This window comes from Pongo abelii, chromosome 2, assembly GCF_028885655.2.
Source record: "Pongo abelii isolate AG06213 chromosome 2, NHGRI_mPonAbe1-v2.0_pri, whole genome shotgun sequence".
Classification (NCBI taxonomy): Eukaryota; Metazoa; Chordata; class Mammalia; order Primates; family Hominidae; genus Pongo; species Pongo abelii.
This window is the reverse complement of record NC_085928.1, coordinates 138,335,108-138,351,568: the sequence shown is the minus strand read 5'-3', so window position 1 is coordinate 138,351,568 and position 16,461 is coordinate 138,335,108. Positions and strand designations below refer to the sequence as shown.

The 16,461-nt window shown below is 45.6% G+C and overlaps 1 protein-coding gene across 5 annotated transcripts in view; it reads right to left on the bottom strand.

Moving 5' to 3' along the window:
- Nucleotides 1–16,461, bottom strand: part of RFTN1 (raftlin, lipid raft linker 1) — a 202,387-nt gene that overhangs the window by 82,883 nt on the left and 103,043 nt on the right. For all 5 annotated transcript variants that reach the window (XM_002814026.6, XM_009239287.4, XM_063722567.1 and 2 more), the window contains one exon: nucleotides 11,376–11,484. In XM_002814026.6, the coding sequence (XP_002814072.5) occupies nucleotides 11,376–11,484 (109 nt within the window). The remainder of the gene's footprint in view (nucleotides 1–11,375; nucleotides 11,485–16,461) is intronic.

Here is a 16,461-nt window from a genome sequence, read left to right as displayed (position 1 = left end):
GAAAATATCTTGCCATTTACAACATGGATAAACCTAGAGGACATTATGCTAAGTGAAATAAGGCAGACACGAAAAGAAAAATAGTGCATGATCTCACTTATATGTGGAATAAAAAAAAAAAGAAAACATCAAATACACAGAAACAATAAAACACTGGTTACTAGGGCAGAAAGGAAATGGGGAGATGTAGGTCAAAGGGTACGAAATTGAAGATATGCAGGATGAATAAGTCTGGAGATCTAATGCACAGCATGAGGACTACAGTTAATATTTTATTGTATACTGGAAATTTGCTGAGAGATTTTAGGCACTCTTACCACAAAAATGGTAACTATGCAAGATATATTAATTTGCTTAACTACAGTAACCATTTCACTATGTGTATCAAACAGCATGCTGTAAACCTTAAACATGTACAATAAAAATAAAACTTAAAAAAAAGAGAGAAGAAACTGACCACTCCCCCCCCCCACCGCCCACCCCACTGACTACCTGTGATTTTTCCATGGTTGGTAGGTGGTCAATAGATTCCTCATTGATTTGGTACATTTTCCAAAGTATGTACTATGGTATAGATAGGTATTTGGTCTCGGTCTCTCTCTCTCTCTCTCTCTCCCTCTCTTTCTTCTCTCTCCTCTTTCTCTTTTTTTTCTTTCTTTCTCTCACCTTGAAAAACAGAGTGGTATTTGGAGAGGAGGAAAAGCCAGGAGAAAGTTCTCAGGTCATTTTGAAGAATGCCAAGTTAAACCAAGCAAGCAAGTTTTGCACCTGGGACCTCTTCAGAGCCTTGACTCTTTTAAGAAGCATCATGGGCTGGGCGCGGTGGCTCACGCCTGTAATCCCAGCACTTTGGGAGGCTGAGGCAGGTGGATCTCGAGGTCAGGAGTTCAAGACCAGCCTGGCCAAAATGGTGAAACCCCATCTCTACTAAAAATACAAAAAAAATTAGCTGGGCGTGGTGGCAGGCGCCTGTAATCCCAGCTACTCGGCAGGCTGAGGCAGGAGAATGGCTTGAACCCGGGAGGTAGAGGTTGCAGTAAGCCGAGATCGCACCACTGTATTCCAGCCTAGGTGACAGAGCGAGACTCTGTCTCAAAAAAAAAAAAAGATCATGACTCTCCAAGAGGGCTTACTTAACAATGCGTGTGCCTCTGAAACATACTGGATGAGGAAAACTCTTACCCAGGAGCATTCCAGGGAGAGTGCAATCAAGAGCCATTGGCTTGAATGGAAAACAGAAACTCCAAATCTTCAGCCCTTTAGGCTTCACTCTTTGCCAAAAACAAACATGACTGCCTGCTGTGAGCAAGAATGGTTCAGAGACAACAGGGGCCAGAAGCTGTGGGCTGCCCCAGCTCATCCACTGCCAGTCTCCTTTGGGACCCATCTCAATAGGGTAGGGACAAGGTAACATCCAGGTGCCCCATGGCCACAGCCAGGTCCGGGAGAAGCAGCCGCTCACCCCTCACCTTCAGGAGCTCCCAGGTTGGCCTCCAATCAACCCAAAACACCAGGCCTCAGGCAAAGTCATGTCAGCCTTGATACCATCAACCTCCTAGCAACAAGCGGAATGCAGACATCCCCTGGGTGGCTGGAAAGTCACCTTGAGATGACAGAGTGTTATGCCCAGGCCCAGTCTCTCCCTGGAACAAAGCATTCCTGGTCACACAGCTGCCACCTCCCCTTGGTTACCTTCTGCTTCTCCTCTGGTCATCTGGCTCCTCCCTCCACTAGCTCTAGAATAGTTTTACTTCCTTGGATGTGGGGTAATTTCTCTGCAGTGATGACAAAGGAGTACAGGCCTCACAGCAGCCACAGGCTGTCCACAGAGCCAACAATAGGCCACTTGTCTATTCTGTGCACATTTTTTAGGGATCCCAAGTTATTTCTTTCTGATTTAACTATAAGTCATTTTATTATTATTTCATATCATATGTGCTCCAAATGCTAAAAATTACATAAAATTTTAATGCTTTACATGGGCAAGATCTAATTCCCTGGTCAGATATTAAAACCAATTGCTCAATAAAAAATTATATTAAGGAGAACAATGAAGATAATTCAGCAAACCCATGAGAAAAAAAAAAAGAACATCTTAAAATTTTAAATTTTAAAAAAAACCTCAGAACTATCCTAGGACTAAGGCAAAAACACACAAGACCTCTATGGGATAAATGGCAGCGGTTTTTCATTGTACCCCAAAAACATTTTGGATCATGCCTCGCAAAAATATCCTTCTGTGGAGGTTGCCAGTGACTTCATGGCAACTCCAGCAATGGCTGTTTCCGACATTAGTCTTAGGGGTTAGTGGAAAGGGCTGATAACTCCTCCACCGCTGAGATGCCCTCTTCCTGTGGCCTCCATCGCCCACACTCAGCAAGTTTCACTCTGACCTCTCTGGCTACTTACTTTTTCTTTTCTCTGAATGCTGGAATTCCCCTGGGCTCAGCCCTAAGGCCTTTTTCCTTCACACCCTCCCTTCCTTCCTGGGCGATTTCATCCATGACCGTGGTTTCAGTTACCTTCTGCCAGCAGGAGTCTCCAGTCCAGATCTCTGCACAGAGCTCCTGAAGCACAGACGCCACAGCTCATTCTGCAGTCATCCTTATCTCAGCAAAGGGCCCATTAATCCAACTGCGGGAGCCAAACCAGCCTTGTCCTCTCCCTCTCCACGGTGCCTCGTTACCCCATCCAGAAGCAACCCTGGTGGTCTGCCTGGCTCAATATTTCTTAAATATTTCTACATCTCCATCAAGACGCTCCACCTAAACTAAGTGACGATCTCTTGTCTATGAGGAGCTACTCCAACAGGGTCCTAACCACACCCACTCTTGACCCACGAGCCAGTCACTAACCTGCAACCATTCTGATCTTTCCAAAGTATACATTTGGAATCATTCTCCAGCTGCTCCTGAAAGCCCTCCAGCAGCTTTGCACTAAGGATGAAGGGTCCCATCCTCAGCCTGGCCTGCAGGGCTGTATGGGGACCCAAGTCTCTCTCCAGCCTCACCCCACCTCACTCGCCTCTCTGTCATTTGCAGGCAAGACACGGTGAACTCCCTTCTGCTCCTCAAGCCAAACTTGCTCCCTCCCACTTTGGCTTTGTCTGAGCTGCTCCAGGAGTCCCCATCACCTCCACCCTCCCTCCCCTGTTGACCCTCAGGTCTTCATGGAGCACTCCCCCAACACTGCCAGCCTGGGGCAGGCCCCTTGCCATGTTCTGCTCGACAGCGCTCACCCATTTGTGATCCTACAACCCTCGTGTGTCGTGTGCCCATCTGTTCTGTGTCTGTGCGCTCAGCTAGACTCTAAGTTTCACGTGTCCAGGGCATTACCTAGACCGGCTTACTAAAGTATTCCCAAACACTACCAGCAAAGATCTGTTCAAAGAAATGTGAACGAAACCTGACCCACTGATGCTGGACGGTAGATTCCCGCAGAGGGAGAAAATGAAGCACAAGAATGTATCTCCTTTTTTGGGGAGTGATTGAGACAAGCGTATGACCCCTTCCCTCCCTCCGGCTTAAATTAACTTCAGCTAATCTCTCTGGACAGAACAGGAAGATCAAGGCCAATAAAAATAGCAAGAGGACAGAGGATCAAGAGAGGCCAGGGTGGAAGAGGAACTTCATAAGAAAACAGCAACCTCCAGGCAGTAGCTCCTGCATTTTTTCCTCTATTAGGAACATCTAAGCCTGTAACCTTCCTCCTCCCTCCCCTGCCAGCATCAAAGGAGGGGATGCCCATTCCCTTGTGCCCCTCCCACCTCGCCCCGCCTGGGACCTGCCTCCATCTTTTATTACCTCTTCTCTCCCAATACCTTTCAGCTTAAAAAAATGTTCAAATCTTCCAGGCATGGTGGCTCATGCCTGGAATCCCAGCACTTTGAAAAGCCAATGGGGGCCAATAGCTTGAGCCCAGGAATTCAAGACCAACCTGGTAAAACCTTGTTGGTTTGAGACTACATGGTGAAACCCTGTCTGTAACAAAATTAGCTGGGCGTGGTGGCTCGCGCCTGTAATCCCAGCTACTTGGGAGGCTGAGGCAGAAGGACCATCTGAGCCTGGGTAGGTCGAGGCTGCAGTGAGCTGTTATTGTGCCACTGTACTCCAGCCTGGGCAATGGAATGAAGCTCTGTTTCAAAAAAAAAAAAAAAAAAAAAAGACGAGGTGGGGATCTCAAATCTCCTATTTTAAGTAAACTGCTCTTCTGGCCTTCTAAACATATTTACTTAAGCCCATGGCAGGAAGGCCTCTGCCTGTTCTACACTATGACAACTGCTCTTGCAAGACTTACCCGTGGCATCCAGTGGCCAAACCCAGTGGGCCGCTCCCACTTGACCTCCTCCCAGCTTTTGATACTATTCTCCATCTCTTCTCAAAGCATGCTCTTCCCATGGATTCTGTAACATCACACTCTTCTGTTCCTCCCTCTACCTTGGAAAAGTGCTATTTTTCTTTCTCTGGATTTTACCAAAGTATATCTCCGTTATGAATCAGGAAAAAACTGGTCCTTCACCACAGATAGCGTGAGACAAACTGGTCTAGATCTTGCAGTCTTTTTAATAGATCTGTCTGCTTACGCTGAAAAGCCAAGAAACCTCACAAGAAAATATAAACTTACCAACTTCTCTAAAACAAAGCCAACCAGGTGCCCAACCAAACAACAGATCTTGCAATTTTGGGTCCATATTTCCACCAGGCATCAGAGAGCGGAGGCTCAGAGGAAACTGCCCCTTGAGATGGGCATGTGCCACTGGATGACCATCCTTACCACCATTCTTGCCTGCTCTCAGGGTTGACCCCTCAGACACCCACATCTCTGTTCCTGGCTTTCTTGCAAGTCCCAGCCCAACAACCACAGTTGCCTTCTGGCATGTTCCCTGAGTGTCCCCCTGACCCCTCAAGTCTTCATACAACCATCCCCATTCTCATCACCTCTCTGCCCCCAGGGCTCCTCATGCTGTGTCCTTGGTCCTTATAGATGACCCCATCTCACACCTGAGTCACCCAGGTGTCATCCTTGGCACCTCTCTCTCCTTCAATGACACGAAGGTTTAGTGAGTATTCCTCTTTCTCTTTCAATGTATCCATTAACTCGATGCTTATGTATTAAGTCCTGAAGACACAACAGTGAGCAGGGCACCCCACTGCCCCCCGCAAGGCCTGCACCAGTCGCCAGCTGTCTTCCACTCTGAAGACACACTCATTGCTGGGATGACACTCCATTTTCTGCCTTTACTTCCCCCTCAACACCCGCCCTCCCCAGGTTCATCTTTTTTAAATGTCGCTATTCTCTTGATTTGTGGGTGGGTTCTGGTGCAGCAAGCACAAGAGAGCCTTTTTAACATAATTTTCATTTCACTCTGAATCGGCATCTTACCCTAATTAAAATTAGACTCTCTGCACTGCACTTATAGAAATGAAGCTCTGAATACTCAACAATCAGCCAGAAAGTAAATGATGAGTCATTTATATAACAGGCGAAATTTCATCATCCCGGAGATTTGGGATATTCTGTTTCATTAAAAGAAGCCATTGAGATTTTTCCATCTGTCAAGGTGCTTTCTTTAGGTTGAGGCATAAGTAGCATCATTCAATTTTCTGAAGGACAATGTACTTGGTTTAATCCAGGACAGTACACTCATTGAGTGGGACCAGCCGCCCCTCAACGGTCTCCATGGCAAAGGCTCAGTGGGCCAGTGCAAGATGAACCTAGTTCTTAAGGAGATCAGGGAGGTCAGGAGCTCCATCACAAAAGGGAGTCAACTTGGGGAACAGAGCCCAGAGCTGAAGGCCTGAAGGCAAAGGCCCCCATGTCTTGTGTGGACAAGGGCAGGGAGTGTGGCTTTCTCCCGCAGGCAGGACGAGGCAATTTCCATCAGCAGAACCTGGGCAGCAAAGGCCTGGAGCCCATCCTTCACTGAGGGGACGCCTTCGAGGCACTCCAACATCTGACCCCATGTACCCAACACGCGTTACAGCCATTTGCCTCCTATGCTCAACCTCACATTCTGGCTCTGACAGCCTCCACCTCTGTCCAGAAAGGGACAAGCTATGCAAGAGAGGTAGCATGGCCAAGTGCTCATGAACATGGTCCGTGGGTCCAACAGGCTGGGTTCATATCCCAGTCCTGCCATGCGCAGTTATAACTTTGGGCAAACTGCATAGCTTCTCTGTGTCTCAGTTTCTTCATCTGTCAAATGAGGATAAGTCTTCACAGGCATGAGATGAGGGTTAAGGGTAGAGGAGACATGAGCACTTCAGCATAAGGTTTGCCTAACGCATGAGGAGGATTCCCTCTGCAGAGTAAAATCTTATTTTAAATTTAAATAAACCATAGATACACAAACATGGGCCAGCAGCATATGAGAGAGGGAGACAGAGACAGACACACACACACACACACACACACACACATATATAGTTTGTTTTTCTCCTGGTTTCTGCCTTGGGACTCCATGCCATGCCCTACATCTTTACAGTAAACCCGCCTGACTCACTAGAGCTTGCCAGACTAAGGCTCTGCTCCACGTAATCAAAGGAAGCCCACCCAGAACAGCCTTCCTTCTCTTTTGTCCATCCCACACTCAAGTCAAACAGGACTTGGCTCTTCCTCAGCCTTATGTCTTCAACCCATGCTCCTGTCCGTGCCAGCAATGGCACAGAGCTGCCCACCTCGCCTCTCAGCCTCCTCCAGTCTCAGTCCCTCACTTTGCAGAGCCCTGGTTCCACACCTCTCCGAAGCTCTCTCCAGTCCACCTAGCCAAATAACCTTCTGGCCACTCTGAAGCCCCTTGGCTGCCCACTCGTGCCTCTCCTATGGAGGGTCTAATCCAGGCTCCATCATTTAGCAGTTCCAGCCCCAGACAAAGCTCTCTGCCCCTTGAGCTTAGTTTCCTGGTGTCTAGAAGGGAGACTCCACTGCCATTCTGATCTCTCAAATGGAACTCTTGAGAGACCAGAAGCACATGCCAGAAAATGTGCACAATGACTGAAAACTTCAAAGTGCTCTCCAAACTGTAGGCCTTTCCCATAGGCGCTCTCATGAATGAACAGCAATTTGAAGATGAACACATAGGCTTTTCATTCTGTGTCACTCTGCCTGCTTTACAATCCTCTGGGAGCCCTGAAGAGTGGGAAATTCCAGAGGCCCCCATGGACCTGCCAGCCACACAGTCTCCAGGTGCACCTGATGTGCTGGTTGAGCCCTCGTCCCAAAGGAATTCTGGCAGCACCATCACTCTCTCACAGCTTCTCAATTTTTCATCCCTCAAGCATTCGGCTCTAGGACTTAGAAAACAAGTCTCTCCAAGTCTGCCCATAGCTCTGCATTTTAAATGTTTTGTGGCCCATAATAACTTACATAAAGGGCCAGTAGGATGAAGCACAGCAGGACACAACAGGAGAAAACAAAATGCAGTAACGTAGATTTCATTTGACCAGCTAGAGCACTCAGAGAAACTGGCAGACCACACCAAAAGGAATGGAGTCATCATCTTTACACAACTCCCTTCACACTCTCTGAAAAGTCATGATGGAGAGAGGCGTAAATTATGGCATCTTCAGCTAATTTTCTATGACACAGACACAAATGACTTTACTTTTCCTAATTGTGAGAAATAATGAAATCTTCTCTCCCTCCTTCTATCCGTGTCCTCTATCCAAAGTTCTGCTAATTTAAAACATTTGGTGGAAAAATAATACTGGGGCATTGTTCTTATGAAAAAATCTAATCCTTTTAATTCTAACACGCTGAGAAGAATATGAACCTGTCCTGCATGATGGTACTATGACAAAACAAGTTAATTACCATCTCATCCTAAGATGAATCTACTTGTCATAGGAATAGGTGCCATTATTTCCACAAAATAATGACCCAGATAAAAAGTAATGACTGCAAGCTGAGGCAGCCAATGACACAGCTTCATCTTGACCTAACTGAATGGCAATTAACGAGTGTCACCACTACATATATATAAATAGGGCCAAAGCTATTCATTAAATATTTGCAATGAAAAAAACCACAAATGGTTTTTAGCATACTTCTTCCTGAGAAGAACCTGTGGTCTTCTACCTGGTGTGATGACAGAAAAATTTACACGTGTAAAATTCAGCCATCAGTTGGAATAGCCATGGGCATTGGAGAGGTACATGGAATTGTCCTCTGCTCTTTGCACACAGAGGTGGTATTTTCTTTAGGTATTATGGCCAGCAACAGAAAAGAGGAGCAGAGAGAAGGGGGCCCAGTCCCATTATTTTGTCCCACTTCTTGTCATGGCAACTGGACTAGAAACTAAAGCCACAGCCAGCAATGACAGCGAGAAATGCTGGGTCTTTCCAAGTCCAGCCCTGTCCACTACAGATAATGCGGGGGCAAATGGTGGGACAACCTCAACACACCTGGCTCCTCCAAGGCAGGAATGACCATAAGCCACATTTCTGTTTAGAGAAGCAGAGATGGAACTCTGGGATAGACATCTGGAGACACCGCAGGTCAGAAATCTCACTGCTGCCCTGGTGTGCAAGTTGTCCAGTCTGTCTTGTTATTTAAAAACCAAGTGTATGACAGGAGCAGGATGATACAATGGGCTTTAAAGCCTATTATTTTCAAAACGTTAAGAACAGAATTCTTATACTATAAGTCTTCACTTAATGTTGTCAATAGGTTCTTGGAAACTGAGACTTTGAGCAAAATGACAAATGAAACCAATTTTCTTCTCAAGGTTAAAACTAAATGACACTGAATGAAATTGAGGACCTGCTGTATGCTGTTTCACTAAAAGTCAGTTTCCAAGAACCTACACAGTGTTAAGGACTTATACAAATACAGAATGAGCAGGTGTCATTTACTTAATAAATTATCTAATGAATCATCAGATACACATGTGTATACACACATCTATAATCAGTGGAAAACAAAATAATGCTGGTATAAAAGTTAAGATAAAAACTGGCTAATGTCCTTCAGGGCATAAAAACCCTAACTTTGAGGGCATTTTCCACTGGACAGATGTACATCTCCACTTGGGTACTACAGAAACAACACCCCAGTAGCCCGCAAATCGGGCTGTTTCCTGAAGAACTGAGACAGGACCACTGCAATGGGTCAGTCATGCAATGACCTAATTTGGTTAAGACAAACTCATATCAACTCACATGTTTTCTTTCTTTTAAGAGACTGGGTCTCTGTCACCCAGGCTGGAGTGCAGTGGTGCAATCATAGCTCACTGTGGTCTCAAACTCCTGGGCTCAAGCAATTCTCCTGCCTCAGCCTCTAGAGTAGCTAGGACTATAGTCAAGCACCACCATGCTCGGCTTTTTAAAAATACTTTTTTTTTTGGCAGAGATGGGGGTCTCACTATGTTGCCCAGTCTAATCTCAAACTCCTGAGCTCAAGCAATCCTTTTGCCTCAGCCTCCCAAAGCGTTGGGATTACCGGCTGAGCCACTGTGCCCAGCCTCAAATCACATGTTTTTAAAGAGCATATTTGAGAGTGGGCAGAGCCTTATGCCTTCCTTTTACCCGCTTACTCCTCAAATATTCCAAGCATCTGAGTCTTAATTACAAAACCATTTCTAAAATGATTTTTTCCCGGTATTCAGATCATAGGGTAAATTCCACGTCTAGGATGTCCCTATACAAGTTGATTATTTGCAGCAATCCAAACAAAGATAGCTCTGTTTCTATAGAAAGCTACATGAATTATTAAAACACTTGTGTTCTCAGGCTTATGCGTATGTGAACAAAAGCTACTTCCCCCCTCCCCCATTTCTTAAATAATAATCTGAATTCTACCAGAGTAGAAAGAGCCTCCCTCATCCTAGTAAAATTACCAGAAATTCTGACCTCAGAGATCATCTGGCTCCTGGTCTATGGGCCATAGACCCATACATGAGCGGCTACTCCCAGAGTCCCTGGAGCCTGAACACTCGATACATGTTGAAGGGAGGGTGGCAGCAAGGAAACAAATCTCCTTTAAAGGGACAACCTAATCATTTCACTGTTCTACAAAATTCCTCTCAACGGCTTCCCGCTGCCTTTACAGCCCTGTCCCAGCGGTCTCTGGCCCCTTCTCCCGACCCTCACTCTCCCTCTGACGTTCTTTTGATTTCCCTTGCTCCCTCCTGCCTCAGGCCCTCATGTACACTGTTCCCTGTTTGGAGGGCTTCCCAACCTGTCCGAGCACAGACGCATCCCCAAAGACACCCCATCATCCTTCCCATCTCAGCTCCAGGTACCTTCCGGATCCCCTTGCTCCTCAGCCCCAGCCACTTCCCGCTGGTAACACTCACTAGTTTGGCTGTTTTATTCTCTGTATCCCAGCATCTAGTACTATTCCTGGCCCAAAGCTGACAGCTGACAATATTTATTAACAAATTCCCTAATTGGCTGATTGGACCTCAAATCACAATCACCTGTATGGGGTGGGGAATTGTCGATTACTAGGGAACACTGGGTAAGAGAGAACAAGATAAGCATCAAGCAGTGAACTCAGCCCCAGTTTGGGGCTAGGACATTCCTTCTGTAGTAAATGTCGTATTAAAACTCAAGTAGACCCTACAGTTAGGCACAAAACCTCATACGGTTCACTAGTTCGGCTGTTTTATTTTCTGTATCCCAGCATCTAGTACTATTCCTGGCCCAAAGCTGACAGCTGACAATATTTATTAACAAATTCCCTAATTGGCTGATTGGACCTCAAATCACAATCACCTGTATGGGGTGGGGAATTGTCGATTACTAGGGAACACTGGGTAAGAGAGAACAAGATAAGCATCAAGCAGTGAACTCAGCCCCAGTTTGGGGCTAGGACGTTCCTTCTGTAGTAAATGTCATATTAAAACTCAAGTAGACCCTACAGTTAGGCACAAAACCTCATATGGCATGAAGAAAGGTTCAAAACCACACATATTTCTGGGCAGATATGAATTCCCTGCAACTAGGCAGTTTTCCCTGGTACGTTCGAATGTGGGTGGCCCAGGACTCTGGCATGCTCCCACACTAGGAAGGGAAGGGGGCTTGCAGCAATGAAGACCCATAGATAAAAGGAAGGTGGGATCTGGGAAGTCACATTACCATGAGGGTTTGAAAGGAGTCCCGGCGCAGGCCTGCAGGTCTGTCAGCTGTTAACCCCACTCCAGCTCGAACAGACAGGACCCGGGCTCCTATATGCCTGGGGAGGAGGGGTTAGCCACCTTGTTCCAGAGTCAGCTCTGGAGGGGGCTGCTTCCCTGTGGGGCTGCCAAAGGTTTAGGTCACAGCTCTTGCATGGCCTCTTGAGTGTGGTTGATCTGCCCTAAGCCAGCTACCTGCCTGTTCACTCAGGTGAACACTCGCACACCTCTTCAATGGTACCCTGACTGCAGTGCTCACCTTCTTAATGAACTCTGGGATGAGTTTCTGGTCTGTCAGATGGTCTAAGGAGGAACAGCAATCTAATTCCAAGATGTAGCCTTCATTGTGAAGATCAGTTTTCTGAGATCTGAAGAGAAAGAAAAGCACACACACAAACAGATTAATATCTTGCATGATTTGGAGACAGTCTCACTCTTGTCACCCAGGCTGGAATGCAATGACGTGATCTCAGCTCACTGCAACCCCCACCTCCCGGGTTCAAGCAATTCTCCTGCCTCAGTCTCCCGAATAGCTGGGATTACAGGCACCCGCTACCACGCCCGGCTAATTTTTTTTTTTTTTTTTTTTTTTTTTTGAGATGGAGTCTCGCTCTGTCACCCAGGCTGGAGTGCAGTGGCACGATCTTGGCTCACTGCAAGCTCCGCCTTCCGGGTTCACGCCATTCTCCTGCCTCAGCCTCCCAAGTAGCTGGGATTACAGGTGCCCGCCACTGCGCCCAGCTAATTTTTTTGTATTTTTAGTAGAGACGGGGTTTCACCATGTTGGACAGGCTGGTCTGGAACTCCTGACCTCAGGTGATCCGCCCGCCTGGGCCTCCCAAAGTGCTGGGATTACAGACGTGAGCCACTGTGCCCAGATGCAGAATATTTTTTTTTAAAAAAAGAATCACTGGGTCTCTAATGAAGCCCCAAATTCTTTCCTGAAAGTAATGCCAAAAAGGCACTGATGAAAAATAGTTTATGGAAACTACTCAAGTAATATATACAGATCCACATCATAGTAAGACCTCCAAGATGTAGCATCATGTAAAACACATCATTATAGAATGATGGGTTTGGTACAATACAGCTTACATGTTATACACACACACACACACACACACACACACACAAACTCTCACTCCAGTAATGTCTATGTCCCATTGGTTTATATCTGCCAGGGCACAGAAAAAGAACAAGCAAGACATACAACAAACCAATAATAGCAGGTACCCCTGGGGAATGGGGAAGGCTTGGGTGGAACTGGGGATGGGTGGTGATGGTATGGGTGTGGGGGTGGTGATCAAAAGTGACTTTAGCCATAATCCCTAATTTTTTTTTCATTTTTAAATGAAAAGGATATATTCCTATATCACTTAGAAAATTAAAAATTAATTTTTAAAAGACTTTAAAAGGGTTCAACCCCTTTAGAGGGCAATCTGGCAAAATCTATCGAAATTAAAGATGCATTAAAGAAAGACTACCGAGCAACTAAAAGAAATTCTGGGAAAACAGCGTGGGTGTAAAGGGCTGTCTGAGGTGAAGGCCTGCAGTCTTGCTGTCAAAGGAGAGGCTTCCTAGCACACCCTGCCATCTCTGCACACAGGGGCTGCTTTCCAAAGCACCACCACATAGACATCCCTGTGATACAGCACAGTTCAAAACTGCACCCATTCAGGAGAGCCAGCAGCAAGTGGTCACCAGGAGGAAATTCCACCACTTCACAGCCATTCACAGGCAGGGCTCCTGTATGACACTAGAGTGGAAGTCACGTGGGTGTCAGAAATTGAAGGGGATTCCTTGGCCCAGCCAGGCATAAGGCAACAAGAGTGGTACTGCAGCTAAGGGCTGGCAGAACGCGCTATCTCTTCTAGGTGGCTGGTGGTATTGGGGAGTGGGAATTAGAGACCAAGGCTCCCAGCTCCTTGTCCAGGGCTCATGTACACAGCTAATCTGCACTGGTGGAGGAGGGAGCAGAGCCCTCCTGGCCCACTTATGAGGCTGCTCTACCGAAGAGGGGCCTCTGCAGCCCCTGTGAGAGCAGGACTGTCCAGAAAATCCATAAAGCAGGCACTTCCACACTGAACTTCTGAGACACATGCATCTCACCGGTTTCTAACTGTGTATTTGCTGTAACATTTTAAATAAATTTCTAAGATTCTTATATAGCATTAAAAGCAATTTATGCCACCATTAACCATCTGTGTATGATTCACCTTACATTTAAAAGTGAAAAAAATGAAAGAGGACTTGGTTTTCCCCAGGTGTGCAACTGTGATTTGGTAAGCAAACTTCAATCGCTTATTCTTATTTTTCCTTCCAACATACCCTTCCAAGGGTAGGGTACTGTGGCGCATACATTCAAAATGTAAAACAATAAACTGATTTCAATCTGGAACAAACTAATCCCAAAAGAATAAACCAATTCTGAACCCTAACCTTTTTGCCTTAATACTTGGTCAGAGACTAGCCTCATGTTCTCATTTCCTCCCCAAACAAAAGACATATTAAGAGGAACTAAGGCAGATGATTCCAGACTTTTGAAAAAGAAGACTTGGTCAAGACACACTGTCATACGTATCATGTGAGGTCTCAAACAATAAAAATCAGGATGAGGGAGAGGGGGTTCTAAAATCTAAAATCCAGCTGTTCTGTTACATGGAACCAGGCTATATGAGGTTATTTAGAAATATCCATTGAGATTTCAAACGAATAGACTAAAAAACTGTACTCATTTTAAATAAGTCAATGCTGTATCCATTAAGTACAACATTCACAGGATGAACAAAAGGAAGACAAGTTGGTTTGTAAGCAACTCACAGCCCAGATCGATTCTAGGGAATAATCTTTAGCACAGAATCTAATAAGTACCATCTTTGGTTCTGGAACAAGAAGTTCTATAATAAGAAAGGAAGCTCTGGTTCATTTCATCAAATAATTAACTCAGTTACATCTGAACTGAAAGGAGCACAAAAGATCAAGAAAAATAGGCATTACAAATTTTTTAGATGAACCATGGAAAATTACATCTCAGCCTATGGTTTCTTGGAAAAGCAAATCTAATGCATATTGGGGGAATAGATGAGCAAGTAATAGGTGTTCCCCTGCCTTTGGGAATTAGCTCCTCAATTTGAAATGAAAGGATTATTACACTGAAGAATGGCTGAAAGGGAGAGGAAGGGGGAAAAAATCCCTAAACCCCTTGAGGACAGATGCTGGCTGCTGAGCCTTGAAGTCAGCACTCTGTGATGGTGCAGCTATGGCTTCATAGAGGAAGAGCTGAAGGCAGAAGGCACAGTCACACAGAAACTCTCTCCTTGCCACTAATCCTATGAAAAACACCATTAAATCCACTAGCAAAGCCCAATAGAGCTGCCAGAGGGAGTTTCTGGGCTTCTCAGCACTGGAGGTGGGGAGTGAGGTGGTGGTGGGGAGACCATGGTTGCTGTGGCAAACACACTCTAAGATGACCCCCACAACAATCCCCACCTCCTGGTGTTCACACTTTTGTGCAATCCAGCCCTTTCAGTGGGGGCAGGGCCTGTGACTTGCACCTACTCAATAAAACATGGTAAAGGTGACGGATGTCGCTCCTGTGATGGCATTATGTTATATGACCCCCTCTGAGCTAGAGAATCCCTTACTGGCTTTGAAGAAGAAAGCTGTAAGGAAGAAGGAGAGAGCCACATGGCAAGAAACTGTGGGTAGCCCCTGGCCAACAGCTGCAAGAAAACAGAGATCCCAGTCCTACAACTACAAGGAGATGAATCCTGCCAACAAACTGAGGGAGCCTGGAAGTGGGGCTTTCCTCAGTTGAGCCTCTGATGAGACTGCAGCCTGAGCCAACACTGATATTACAGCCTGATAAAATCCTGAAGCAAAGAACCCTGATAAACTACAGAAACCATATGATAATAAATACGTATCATTTTAAACCATGAAATGTGTTATAATTTATTACAGAGCATAGAAAACTAACACCAAAAAAAAAAAAAAGAAAAAAGAAAACTAACACAGTTCCTGAGGAGGAAGACATGGCAGTTTGATGCTTAGAACAGGCCACCCACTGGTGACCAGGCCTAGGCCCAAACCCACAAAATCCAGCCAGACATCTGAAAGCAGCCTCCATCAGGTGAGGAGTGTTCTGTGTCCCTGAGGGCAAGGACTACCCTGGGAGACAGAAGTGGACATGTCCTAGAAGTGACCTCCAGGGCTGTGGCCTGGTTGTCCAAGATACCACAGGACAAAGGAATAAATATTCTGCTATCAATCTAGTTTCTATGGAAGAAGCATTAACCTGAAACTCCCAGCTGAGCAGGCATTGCCACCTTCCTATGGGGTAGTGGAAATACCAGGTATCCTCCTCAAAGGGCCATGTCATTGTATCATCCTGGAAAAGAATATGGGAAACCACCAAACTTCCCCTGGACAGAAGTCCAGATGGCTTCCACTTTTGGAAAGGACAGAGAGATCTGGTTTTAAACAGTAAGAAAAAGAAAACACAGAATGCATTTCTGGAGACGCACACAGGGTTAACTAACAGCAAAAGCCCCCGCAACCTACTTTATCTGGAAATTAACACTAAGCACTCTCCAATTAAATAAAGACACTCTGAGGAGAGCATGACTAATAATAAAATGTGCTTCCCCATCACTCGCCATCCCCAACTTGGTAAATTCCAATAGATTTATTAGTTAGAGGCTACCGGTGTTAGAGCTAACTAGAGGTAGGTAATACACCAGCTGTGAGCCTTTGGGCAATTTACTTAAACTTTCTGTGCTTCAGGTTCTTTCATTAATGAATGGGATATTATACGGAACTATATCTTAACATTGCTGTAAGGATTAAATAGGACAAAAAGAAGCAAAGCCCTTAGCACAGAGGTACAACATCCAGGCTCAACAAATCCTACCTGCTACTGATCTGCTATTATCATCTATAATTGTGTTCTTACTTTTCCTTCCTAGCACTTTTCACAGTTCATAATTAATCATTCATTCATTAAACATGGACCACACTACTACTGTGTCAGGTACTATGCTTTAGCATTCATCAATAGATAGAAGTGACAAAACCTCTGCCTTCGTGGAGCTAACAATCTAATAGGAGGAGAAAGACAATAAGCAATAGACATGCATGAGCACCTGACAGAGTATACCCAATGGTGGGAAGTTTTGAAAAAAAAAAAAAAAGAAAGAAAGAAAAGGGCTGGGCACAGTGGCTCATGCCAGTAATCCTAGCACTTCGGGAGGCTGAGGTGGGAGGATCACCTGAGGTCAGGGGTTCGAGACCAGCCTGGCCAACATGGCAAACCCCTGTCTCTACCAAAAATACAAAAATTAGCC